Raw genomic sequence first — 13657 nt, forward strand, 5'->3', positions numbered from 1 at the left:
TCCTTGACCTAAGCCAATTATTCTCCTGCGCACTAAGTTTTATCTGATTAATTTTTTATAGCCCATGTTCTATACCATCAAAATAAAATAATTAAATATAGCTAACATACCTGGTGGCAAAATTATTGTACTCCCTCCGACTCCAAAAGAAGAAGGCCCATAAAGTGGACCACCTTTGTAGGAAAAACTATCAATAACTATAATACTTAAAAAATATCAAAGTTTTAAATAGCGCGCTAAGTCTCTTAGCGGCGGACCTCTTCTAAATGCTATAGCGTGCTATAGCGGTGATATAGCGAGCTATTTAAAATGTTTGCTCAAGTGTTTGAACGGAAGACTCTTAGCGCGGGACCTCATCTAAACGCTATAGCGTGCTATAGCGGGCTATTTAAAAATTTGAAAAATATTTACCCTGAAATAGTGATATTAAAAATATAGTATTATGTATTTACTGATACTAATTTGGCGTTCAATTTCTGGATAATTTTTTCTAGAAATTCGGTCAAAATTTGCACAGTTTGACTTGTTTGTCTTTATTCCTTCTTATTTGGTCATTAGTGTATATCTAAAACTAAAGAGTTTAGAAATTGTCCAGTGATGATTAATTAAGCATTAGTATTGATGGCTTACATCTAACCTTATTTTAGTTTCCTCAATCCGTCTCATCATTGATCATAATGTAGTTATGCTTAAATTTGGTGCAAAATCATGGCTCTTCTGCACATGCTCATCTTACGAATTATTAATATCTCTTGCGCATCTATATTGAGAAAACAGTATAATGGGGTGAGCTACGGCTCTCCACATCAATTTAACGCTAAAAACCGTTCGATCGCGTCACTCAACGCTCCTGATCGTCCTGTCATCCCACCTCACCCCATGGCCTTTTGTACCGCTCCAACTCGGGCTTCCCGGTCGGCCCAACGTTAATGGGCTGCTGCTCCGGACAGCGATCTGGGCGCCCGCTCATTCACTGATGCATCGTAATGCCTGATCGTGAACAGACGGTTGCGATCAGCACATGGCTATGGGAGCGCGCGTGGGGTGGGGTTGTTGCTCGCCGCCGATTTGGGCGAACCCTAGCGGTGATGGCGGCAGCCTTCTCTCACCACCGCACGCCCTACCAAAAGCATAGATACGATGACCAAGTCCGCTCCATCGTCTTGTCCTCCCATGCATCTTCCATCCTGCGCCCGCATAATATCGACCCACCCCTTCTGCGGGCACCAGCCGGGTTGCTAGCTGCAGGGGAAGCGGCCGTGAAGGAGAGACAGTGTGCCGACGTTGCCGCAGCCGTTTAGCTTTCTGCCCAGCTTCCATTCTCCTCACCGTGCTGACTACGGGAGACAGACACGTGCAGAAGTCTCTTTTCCTTCTGCTTCCTCTCGGTTAATCATGGGGATGTGCGTGTTTTTCCTAAGTGGTGGTTACTAGATTACAGTCTCTCTTTGGTTTTGTGAAGGTAACTTGTTTACTGATTTTCATTGATCAGCTCGAGTTTGTTTTATAGGTAACTTGTTCGACCTTTTATGTCGCGGGGGGGGGGGGGGGGGGGGGTGTTGTCATGATTGAACCCTTTTTCTTAATGCTGACTTCATGTCGCTATTTTGATTCTTTGCAGAGCCATGTTCACACACTCCCCATCTTCCCATTCATTAGTAAAGCACCTGCTAATGTTAATAAACTATTGCTATTATATTGGCGCAAATGTGTCACTGTTTTAAATAGCCCGATATAGCTCCGCTATACCGTTTACAAAAGGTCTTGCGCTAAGAGACTTTGGTCCAAACAAATGAACAAACATTTTAAATAGCGCGCTATAGCTCCGCTATAGCATTTGGAAGAGGTCCGCCGCTAAGATGCTTAGCGCGCTATTTAAAACTATGAAATGTGTACAGTGTGATCATCTCCCATCATCTTCCTATGGTTCCTGCTCCCAGTGTTGATCATTATTCTCCTGTGGGTATCAAAGAAATAGAATGTAAGTAGGATGACCCTAATTTTTTTTATCCCAATAATGGATTTGGCATATGAGAGTGTGACGTTTTTCTTACTGAGGTTCAGTAGCAGTCACCATTCTTCAATCATTTATGAAAGGATCTAAAAAAACATTTCCTAGCTGATATGTATTCCAAATCCCGACTTAGAAATGGTCATTTTAGATGGAGCGGAGTACACAATTATTATAGTTACATTTGTTTTCTTGCCGGACCAAGTTATTTAATAATGATATGAATATCTTGCAATATGGTTGGTGGTGTGTTAGACACTTGATCAAACAAATAACTTTTTCAGAATAAATGGACCCAAGTTGTTTTTAGAACTTGCTTCCCTGCATATTCTATGGACTCCATGAAGATTTAAATCACATCAGATATAAACCATGTTTCAAAGAAATGTACTCAGATAGCCATCCAAATGAAGATGCTCTTTAGTTCTCATTCTCATTGTTGTGAGTGTTGTGAGTGCACGGAAGATAGCTTATGCAATTCATAGTGTTGTCTTTGATTGTATGAGTATTTTGTTTGCCGTTACATTGGGCAATATAATGTTTCAGAGGTCATGGGCCATGATAAGGTAGAGTTTGATGTACCACCATGTGGTGGTCATAAACTTGCAGTGGAAGGATACCGACAAATCGCATAGCATGGCAATATGGTTATTTCCATGACGCTTCCCTATGGCATGTTCTAGGTACGCTTTTTCTGTGACATTATTTGTATGACATGGGAAAGTGATTGATATAATGCTCAAGCTTCGTGTTATGATACTATCATGTGATTTCCATTGTTTGTTCTTGCGTATGGATATTTGTGTGCTAGCGTTGGACCTTTATTTTCTTTACTTCTAGCGTAATGTGTTTTAAGGTCACACTTTGGTTAGTCCCATATATTTATGTGAAGGATTGCTGAAATGAACTACAAAATTTGATCGTCGCCTTTTCAGCATTCTTTATGTTTAGCATTCTCCTATTGTAGGTTTGCTATTTGGTAGACAATCATCTACGTACTTAAGAAAATGAAATGTATATTGACTTTTGTTATTTATGTAAGGTCGTAGTACAACTGATAATAATAATATATATTGTGACTATATTACATGCTTGCTAATAATAATACCATCTCCAAACATAGCATTTGCATACTGATGAAATGTAGCCTAAGTTCGAACAAGTGTGTCATAGCGTAGCTTATGAATAATGTACCTTTTCAGATTAGTACATGCCATTTTTTGCCCTGAAACTGTAGGTTATAGAAGCTCTTCTGATATTCTATAGCTCATCTTTCGTTTTATTATATAGGTATTACATGGTTAGTGTTTGTTCAGTGAACGGTCAGCCTAACTAGACCTGAAGCTCATACACATGTCCTGTCTCGGCGAGGGCATGTGTTTGTGCATACTCCTCCCTGTTCAAGTGCTAACGCAGACAAATGCATTAATGAATGTCTACTTTGGAACTGTGTATTGTCTTTTTGCTGGTAATATATTTGTGTTAGAACATAACCAATGTTAAGTATTCAAGCAGTCATGTGGCGTAAGCATTGTAAATTTGAACTGTTCAAAATATATACATGATTGAAATTTATTATTTCTAAAATAGACGGGCGCGGCAACGCGCGCCTTCATGGTCTAGTATCCATAAAACATGCTCATCATAACGTCAGAGGTGTTCGGGCTGAACCATTTTTCACCACCTTCAACATGGTGACCACAAGGTGAGCTTGCGTGCGCTGGTAAGCAATGCTTCGCATTCTCTTTCCTGATCATTGGCATGTGTCTGTGTCTTCGGGTCTGCTGTAGCATTTGTATACTTTATCAGAGCAAGGAAGTTTTATAGGCGAGTTATATACGCTAGACTGCTGTCTTTTTGTTTTGTAAACGACGCTCTGTTTTTGTTCTGTTCTTACAACAATATCATGTTACATTTGGTCAGGGCTGAAGGAATGCAGAATTGGGTTGCTTAATTAGTTAATTAATTAATGAACGGGCCAATTCAGATTTGGGTTGCTTAATTAACTCTAGGAGCAGGAGAAATTCGATTGCTAATTGCGTATTGTCACTGTCATGCGTAGTGGCGACATTGTGTTGGTGAAATGGTAATGAAGCCTGCATGATACCATGTTTATTTTTTAATTCCCTGAAAAAAACTTGTTGGCCTTTTGGTGTATGAAAAGCGTGTGGTTCTTGTTACTGTAGCATTTTGTATTGTTGCACGCTTTATATGCAGCAGCATTACAAGTGAGAGAAGAAAGAAATATTGTTTCAGTTGAGAGGTGCATTATTTTTCTCTCACCAAACACTGCATTTTTGTTTTGTAAGGGAGCACTAGTGAACAAGCTCATTCTTTTTCTTTGGCTTCCTGTTGTGATGTCACTTCACTTGTCACCTTGCTTAATATCCCCATTGGCTGCCTCGGGTGCTTTGTCTTTGTCTTTGCCTTTCTTCACCTCTGTCTCCTCTTTCTCCTTGGCTTTCTTCGCTTGAGCCTCCTCTGCCTCCTTCACCTTGGCCGCCGCCGCTTCCTCCTTGGCCTGCTTGAGCGCCTCGATTAGGCCTATCAAGCACACATCCGGGTCCCTCTTTTTCTTCTTCGACATGGGCATCAGGTTCTCTGCAACGTCAGCGGGCGACATGTCGGTCTCCTCGAGCAGGCGCTGGACTTCCCCAAACAGCTCGTGCTCAATGACATCTAGGTAGTTCTTGGCGAGCACCTTGAAGCCCTCAAAGCGGCAGTAGGACATCTCGATGTGCTTGTCCATCCTGCCCCGCCGGATCAGCGCCGGGTCCAGCTTCTCCTTGTGGTTGGTGGTGAAGATGATGATCCGCTCACCTCCGCAAGCAGACCACAGCCCGTCGATGAAGTTAAGCAGGCCCGAGAGCGTCACCTTGGTGGCATCGTCCTTCTCTGGCTCTATCGGTAGCTTGGGCTTGTCATCGTTGTCGGAGTCCTTGTTGCTTGAGGCCTTCTTGTCCTTGCGGCGTTTTCCTGTGAAGTCGACGGAGCAGTCGATGTCCTCTATGACGATGATGGACTTGCCCGTTGTCTCGATGAAGAGCTTCCGTAACTCGGTGTTGTTCTTGACCGCCGTGAGCTCGAGGTCGTAGACGTCATAGTCGAGGAAGTTGGCCATGGCGGCGATCATGGTAGACTTGCCGGTGCCAGGCGGTCCGTAAAGAAGGTACCCGCGCTTCCATGCCTTGCCGACCTTGGCATAGTATTCCTTGCTCTCCTGGAAGGCCATGAGGTCGTCGATGACAGCTTCCTTCTCATCGGGGTGCATGGCGAGCGTGTCAAAGGTGGCGGGGTGCTCGAAGGGGACATGGCTCCAGACGCTTTTGCCCTTGTAGGGGTTCCAACTACCACTAGCATTGTTGGTGAAGAGGCGGCGTTGGCGGTTCTTCACAGTGACAGCGCGGCCCTCGCCGAGTACGAAAGGAAGGTAGGAGTCAACGACAAGGTCGCGGTGCCGCTGATGGAAGACGACTCGGTAGAAGCGCCTCTCGTCCCCGCCGGGGTATAAGCTGATGACGTTGGCCTTGGACTGCCTCTTGGAGGCGTACCACCAGATGGTGATCCCGGAGAAGTCGTCAGTGACCTCCTCGTGGTCGTCCACGGAGACCCGGAGGTTCTTGCTGTCCTTGCCGAGCTCAGCCTTGAGCTTGCGCGCGCGGCGGGCGCAGGCATCGCTGAGGTAGGCCTCGACGGCAAGGAAGAAGTCGCTGCGCTGGAAGCGCTCGGCGCCGTACTCGGAAATGGTGATCTGGAGGTAGGGATTGAAGAAGGCAGCGAGCTTGGCGGCCCACGTGGTGAGGTAGAGGCGGAAGGTGGGGGGCACGTAGTTCTGCACCACGGACCAGAGGAAGATGACGGTCGCCACCGCCGATCCGAGCCACGCCCACCTCTCCACCACCGCCGGTGCCATGGCCGGACCTAGCGCTCCTCTTGATATTGTGTGGATGTAAAGCCGTAGTGACCTGGACTGGACTGGACATGCGTGTACATGTTGCGTATATAATGACATGCGTGTGTGGTGATTTTGCTGAAGTTGAAGCTTAGCTAAGCACGTGCTGTCGTGATCGTTGGGGCCGGAGCAGGTGAGGAGAACCGGCGAGCGTTGATCGAACAGTCCATGGAAACGAGATTACTTAATGGATCCAATGGCAAATGCAGACTTGGCTAGCTCAGTTTTGTAGCCAACCAGATGCGTCAGGATTGCGATTGTTAATTGCATCATGAAACATTTTTTAGACGATTGATTGCATCTTGTTACAACAGGCTAGTATAAAATTTTGCATGTGTATTATACAATAGTAGGTAGCTTTGAAACTAATCAGAGATGCATGAGGTCGGCATCGTACCAACGGGCAAAAAGCAGTCCTGACGTACTTCTGGCCGGGCCAGGCCACGGGCCTGTCACCTGAAGTTGCCTTTAACTCAGCATGAGGGGGGCTAAAAGTACGGATTCACGTCAATCTTTTCTTTTCTTCTGAGCCTTCGCTTTTCTTATACCAACGTCTATTATAAAAGTTTGAAGTACAAGCTATTTCAAACATATTAAAAATTATATGAATGTCATTGGGCCACCAAACGATCACTATATCGTTGTCAGAACGGCTCACTGAGAGCCTTCATTTTTCAGCCTCTGCTATTCCTATGTTACTTCATTTGCTGAGATTTTAATAGAACTCGACCTTTTGGTCATCCGGAAATTATACGATTTCTTTTAAGGAAAATCATAAGCTTTATTACGGAATAATAGTTGGCAAATATACGATTATAAGGCTATCAACATTTTTTTGAATCTGGCTATCAACATAGGTTAGAACATTATACTCCCAATAACAGCGGGACCTTGTGCGCACGCGCGCACGCACACACACTTATTTGGGTCAATTCATCGGCAACACCACTGAAATTTCTTTTTTTGACGGAACCTCGTCAAAGGGCGGGGAGCTCCCGCATTGCATTAAGAAGAAGAGAATTGGTCCAGTTAATAAAGGAAACCGGACCTAAAAACCGTACATGGCACGGTTAATCGAGGAAAACCGGCGAAGACCACACACACCCGACTAGCACTCAAGGAACATCGTCCGAGCCGGATACAAGAGTGCCTAGGCCCAAGAGCATCGACAACACAACATACCCAACCAAATCAACCTCTGCAACCTCAAGAACACGCCTGCAACCAGATGTGCACTCACGCCTAACCTTCAGAAAAATGCTATCACACATTAACCTCCACCAAGGCACGAATTGCCTGGATCGCCGTCGACGTGAGCGGTTTCTTGTACATCCGCAAATAAGACTTCATCTTCTCTTGCACATCCTCCTCGGTGACTTTTTTAGATGTCGTTCCCTTCGGTAGCTCCCCAAAAGCCTCCGCCAACCTATATTCAGCATGCTTGGCAGCCGGGATGTTGGAACTTTTGTTCTTATTATCCAAACGTCCACTAGGCCTCTCGGAACAAGTAGATGCCCCTTCAATCTGCACATGAATTGGTGCTTCGAGCAAGGACCGTGGCGCTGTGCAACTGAAACTACTTAGGAACTCATCCAGCAAGGTGGTTCAAGCCGGACCTTGAGGCATGCCAATGTCATCAAGTAGCTTCCCGGACCCCGAAGACATCATAGTGGTCGTGCCCCCTGAAGAAAGCATCACTGGAGAGGAGACCAAGGGAGGTACCTCTACAGCCAAGCCAGCGAGCAAAACCACCTCAATCTGCTCCATGTCCTTGCTCACTTTGACTATCTCCTCAAACGTTCCTTGCTCCTCCTCATGTTGAATCACCATCTAGTGCAAAACTACATCCAAAGTAGGAAGAACATCTGCAGGAAGCGCCATAGTAGCCAGTACCTCAGACGAGCAAGCAGCCACACTAGTCTCACTAACACCCTTAGCACAAGCAACAACGAGAGGCGCCGGTTCCTCATGCTCACACCAGGGGGGAGGCAGACCCATCGGCGCCGAGGAAGAGAAAGGTCCCCCACCGATCCTCGTAGTCCCTCCCTCTCGCACCTCAGGAGACCCATTGATGGCCGGCGAAGAAACAACACTTCCACTGATAGCCTCCAGCCGCTCTAAGAGGATCGAAACCTGAACTGCCCAACCCTGCAGAGTGAACGCCATGTCGCGGAGAGGCTGAATGACCTCCTCTGTACGAGCGGCAGCCAGGGCTTGCACCTCGATGCGCAGCGCCTCGATCTGAGCTGCAAAGTGGGGTTGCAGCAGCCCCAATTCAGCATCAATGGAAGACTTGACGAGGTCGGCAAGACCTGAGCAGGGGGAGCCGGAGTTGCTACAAGGCGCCTCCTGAACGAGCACAGCCGGAGAGGCAGCAACGGAGGCCCACGAGCAATGTCGCGGATATGGCGGAGGCGCGTGGCAGGGTAGCGCATCCGGTGGCCGACGTGGAGAGGCCGCAGGCGAGGGGAGTGGCGGGTTGAAGCTTGTCTGGACGGAAGGCGCGTCAGGCACTCCCGCTCGCGGTGGCCAGAGATGCCACAACCCAGGCACCTTATAGGGTCGCGGCAGTTAGCCACGAAGTGCTCCGACGCGAGGCAACGGAAGCAGCGGCCATACATTCTCCTCTTGAAGGCGAGGGAGAGACCGACCCCTTTCCCGGGAGATGGAGCAGGCGCCTTCTCCATCCGCGAACGACGCTGTCCCCCACCCTCCACCCAAGGCTGCACAGGTGCCTCGGCGACTAGCTTTGGGGTAGAGTTCGCGGGAAGGCGAGGTGGAGGAGGTGGCAGCAGGAGCTCAGAGCACCCCAGGGAGCAAGGGACGGGAGCCTCCAGCCCTCCAACGGCGGCAGCAAGCGAGGGATCTGGATCTGGATTAGGAGGGGGGAGGGAGCGAGGGGTGGAGGTGGAGTGGTAGCTGGGAGGGCTGCTAGGGAGAGGGAGGAGGAAGCTGAGGAGGCCATGAGACAAGGATGAGAGGAGCTCGGGGATCGAATATGTGTGTTGGTTGAGGCGTACCCGTACTGCTTCATTTACATGAAATAACATCACACGCACGAAACCAAGCCTTAGGATAACTCCAATGCGGATCACGTATTGGACACCACCATTGTCTAAAAAACCTATTGGACATCACCAAGACCTCTTTTCCCCCTCATGCTAGGGTTAGCTTTTTCCTCAGAGGCGATGGCGACTTGGGCTTAGAGAGGACGACCTCCATGATGTTCCTGTGCAACAGGATGAAGCACTGACGACTAATTTGACATGATGGATAGCCATTGCCCGAGTCCATATGGACAAGCCCAACAACCAATATTGGTTTTAGAAGAACATGAGAGCGGGGTGGAATTTGGCCAAGGAGGTGAACCTTCGCCCCTGAACGACAACCTTTACACCTTGCAGTTCTATTGCCTTGACGATTCGAAACAGGTTGGAAGAAGGGCCCTAGAATTTCCGTGGTAATGTCGTGGTGTTGGCGCCATATGAAGGGTTTACAAAACCCTCGTCGACCAAGCTCGATTCTCTGAAGATATGGACCTAAATCGACGACCTACCACACGAGTATGTGTCGTTATTGAAATAACTGGCAGGCGATAAACGGGCGGAACAGCGAGGGTCAAGCAGAGTGAGCAGCCGCGGGGCCGAGGGGCAGGAGGAGCGGGCCAAGGGTCGCCGGACGGGAGGACGAAGTTGAGGCGGACGGGTGCCACGCAGTTCGGGCGGACCCCAGCTCAGAGCGGCCTGCAACGCCCCATGAACGGCGGCGACGCAGGCGCGACCCATCCCGCGGCAAAGCACCGCCCTTTGCACCGGTCGTCACCTGCGTCGGCGGCAGCCTCCGCGAGCCCGTGCCCGAACCTCGCTCCTGGGAGGTTGAGATGGGGGCCACGCTAGACGGCGCGGCGAGAGCCAGGCGGCGGGGGGGGGGGGAGAAGCGGGGATGGGGGCTCTAGCACCGGCGGAGACGGGGTCGTCATCTGCGAGGTCGGCCCACCGGATCCTTACCGGTGCAGCGCCAAGCGGAGCGGCAGGGGGGGACGGGCAGGGCGCGGGAGGCGGCGGAGGCGGGGGCGCCGGCGAGGAGCAGGCAGCGGGGACGACCGAGGGCAAGGGCGCCGGCGAGTCGCCCGAAGGCGGATTCGCAGGAGCGCGCTCCATAAAGCCAATCGTTGCCTGATACCCCTTCCAGCGGCACCCCTTGATCAGATATCTTTTCTTACTGGAGTATTGGCGAAGGTTCACCTCCAAGTCCAGGCGACCGGCCTGCTTCGTCAGCTCCAGGTGGCCCTGCCGCTCCCCTCCTCGGCCTCCGGGACGGCGGCGGCGGCGCTGGTGCATCGAGGGGAAACCCTCCGCGCTGGTACCCCTCCCCCCTGCTCCCTGGGCCCTAGGGTCTTGGGCCGTGGCCTAGTGGGCCGCCAGGTGGTGCGGACTGGTCCGGTGTGCCGTTCCCTGGTCCATGCGCCCGAGGGGGTGGGCCCGTTGGGCCGGCCTACGGCCTCTGGGCCGGTTGCTTGCCCTAGGCCCACCTCCGCCGTGCCTGCCATTTGGCTCCCTTACGGGTTCCCCCTCCGCCCCTCCCCCCGGCACTCAGCCGCCTCCCCCCCATCCTGTCGGTCTGCCTCTCCCTACCTCGACCGCGCCTGCCGCCCCTTCCCTCGGCCCCCTCCCCCGGCCCCCTCCTCCGGCCATGTCCCGCGCTTGGGATGACGGTGAGGCGCGGCGCAAGCGCCGGTACGAGGATCTCTGGGACCCGCCTCGCCCCTCTCCGGACTCTCTCCGCCGCGAGGAAGACTTGCGCCGGGAGCTCCGCGGCCGCGATCGCGACTCCTCTCGCCCGTCTGCCCGGGAGGATCGCCAGGACGCGCGCTGGTCACCCGACCGCTCCGCATGGCGTGGCCGGTCGCGCTCCCCCCTGTCGCGGGTGGCCGGCCGGCTCGCCGCCGCTCCCCCTCCCCGGTGCACCGTCACGACCGTTCACCCTCCCTGCCCCGGCAACAGCGCCCTCCATCCCCGCGCCCTCCCGCACCGGCTCCGGCTGCCCCCGCCCGGAAATATGTCCCGCCCCATGCCTCCTCCTCGGCCACACCCCTCGCTTCGGGTGTCATGGGTGGGGGGCAGCCCCGTGGCCTCCAAGGGCATTCCAAGAAGAAGAAGAGGCGTGGCCAGGGCCGGGCTGTGCAAAACTCGGCCAACCGCATCCCCGGCTCAACTCCGCTCCCGTGTCCGGTGTCCGGCCCCCCCGGTCCGCCCTGCTTCAACTGTGGTATTGAGGGCCACACTCAAGTCAACTGCGCCAACCCCGCCTGCTGCTACATCTGCAAGGACCTCGGACACCCTGCCCTCTTATGCCCGGATCGGCCGATCCCGGACAAGCTAAGGATGTATGGACATGGGATCGAGGGGTTGGGGTTCTTCCACATTGAGGTCCCCGACATCTCGCCACCCACCCCATCCCTCCAGGCGGTGGTCATAGTGATAGACGGTGTGGCCTCCGCCGAGATGATCGAGGCGGAGCTCAACCACCTGTACCGCCGTCAGTTGGATTGGGCGGTCACTCCCATCTCTGGCACCGAGTTCTCTGTGGTCTTCCCCGACTCCGTCAGCCACGGATACGCCACCCGCAGCGACCAGATCACACTTGCCCTCAACAAACTCGTCGTCGACATTTCCGAGCCGATTCTCGACCCGAAGGCGGTGGCCGTTCTCGACACGGCCTGGATCCTTATTGCCAGTCTCCCCGACATCGCGCGCTCTGAGCGTGTCATCCGTCAAATGTCACGGATTCTGGGCAAGGTGGTCGTCGTCGATGAGCTTTCCCTCCGCAAGGAGGAGGAGGTGCGAGTCAAGGTCAAGTGCCTCGACTCCGACAAGCTGCGGGCCCCCATTCGGGTCTTCTTCAACGACCAAGGATTCGACCTCCGCATTGCTCCCGAGCCGCCCAACCATGTGGGGCGCCCTCGCTTCACTGACGACGTTCCTCCCGGTGGTCGCTCGGACCCTCACGATGACTATCACGGTCGCCACCATTCCCGCTCCCACCGCTCTGACGACGAGGATGGTTCGGAGTATAGCCCCTCCCACTCCCCTCCGCCGGCGCCCCCGCCCTCTACCTCGACCCAGGGTGGGCGGCCGGACGGCCGGTCCCTTTGCGACTCTGCCTGAGGGGCTCCTTTCGCTCCTACCCTCGACACCGTTCGCGGAGCCGCGGTCCAGCGACACCTCCAGCGTCGGGCTCGTCGTCATCCCGGCGTCCTCCCCTCGCTCTCCTGATGCGCTGGCTGCGCCTCCTCCGTCTGGTCCGACAGCCTCTTCCCCCGCCCTGGGCTCCCTCCCTGTCCAGCCAGATTCGTCCCCGCCGGCCTCCCCCCGCCCCTCGGGACCCGTCCCATCTCTCGCGACTCCCGATGCACCCGCCCTGGTGCCCTCGCCCGAGTCTCCTGCTGTGGCCCTCGACGGGGTGCCGACCCCTCCACCGCCAGTCCAGATGGCTTCTCCCCCACTACCTCTGGTGCTGCAGGTGCAGGCCGGGCCAGACGTGGCGCTGGCGGCCGCTCCCCCGCCTTCCTCGCCTCGCCTGCCTGCGGTCTCCCCCCTCCCCCCCCCCCCCCCCCCCCCCCGCCGACGACTACCGCTGGATGTGCGGGTGCCTCCGCCCTGACTACTCCCCTGGCGGCGCCCCCACACCCACCGCGGTCCACGGCCTACACCAGACGCGGCCGGTCGACGTCGACTCCGGTGACATCCTCGCGGGGCAGTGCCCGGATTGACGCTGCTCGCCCGGTTGGCAGCCCCGCCCTTCCCATCTCGGAGCGGGCTGAGCTCCGGGCTGCGGCGCGTAACCTCGAGCCAGGTACCCCGGTCATCCCCGCTTCTTCTGCTACATGTTCTTTCTCTGTGTTGGAGTCGGTCCCACTTGGACATCTTGCCAAGGTCACGGCCGACTCTGATAAAGTTGCTCCCCCAGAGTCCAGATCGAGGCCATCCGCGCCCGGGAAGTCCTGGATGGCCGGCTGGCCGAGACCCGTGCCCGCCTGGCCTCGTCCTCCTCGGAGGCTAGCGGCCCTCCCCCGGACCCCCAGTCGTCCCGTCTGGCGGTCCCCGCCCCCCTGGAGATTCGGGGCCGCACCCGATCCCGCACCGCCGCCCTCCGCGCGCAAAGCGCCTCCCGTGTCCTGGGGTCAAGCAGCCCCTCCATGGCGGTCTGATGCGGACTCTCTTCTGGAACATCTGCGGGTACGGCCAGGATGGCCGACGCTGCCAACTCATCGAATACATGCGTGACGAACACATTGACATAGTTGCAATCCAAGAGACCATGCAAACCGATTTCACCCTGGCCGAGCTTGAGCACCTGAGCACCCACTTGTTCGCCTGGCATTGGCTCCCTTCTAGTGGGATCGCCGGGCACTCTGGTGGCATCCTATTAGGTGTCAAGGATGCCACCTTTGAGGTTGGGAGCATGGATAGGGGTGAGTTCTTTGTGAGCATGGAAATCTTCGAGCGCGCACTGAACTTTAAGTGGGAGATCATTATAGTCTATGGCCCCGCCGACCACAGTCGCTCGGTGTCCTTCCTCGACGAGCTCTCGAGTAAGGTATCCGCGGCCCGCTTCCCGTCGTCATCGGTGGCGACTTCAACCTTCTCTGATCTGCAGAGGACAAGAATAGCGGCTTAGTTAACTTCCCACGC

The 13657-nt window shown here is 53.8% G+C and overlaps 1 protein-coding gene across 1 annotated transcript; it reads right to left on the reverse strand.

The window, feature by feature from the left end:
* Positions 1-3709: 3709 nt before the first annotated feature.
* LOC109769935 (AAA-ATPase ASD, mitochondrial) lies at positions 3710-6121 on the reverse strand. Its single transcript, XM_020319815.4, has one exon. The coding sequence runs from the start codon at positions 6021-6023 to the stop codon at positions 4377-4379; it is 1647 nt and encodes a 548-aa protein (XP_020175404.2). The 5' UTR covers positions 6024-6121; the 3' UTR covers positions 3710-4376.
* Positions 6122-13657: the final 7536 nt, after the last annotated feature.

This window comes from Aegilops tauschii, chromosome 7, assembly GCF_002575655.3.
Source record: "Aegilops tauschii subsp. strangulata cultivar AL8/78 chromosome 7, Aet v6.0, whole genome shotgun sequence".
NCBI lineage: Eukaryota > Viridiplantae > Streptophyta > Magnoliopsida > Poales > Poaceae > Aegilops > Aegilops tauschii.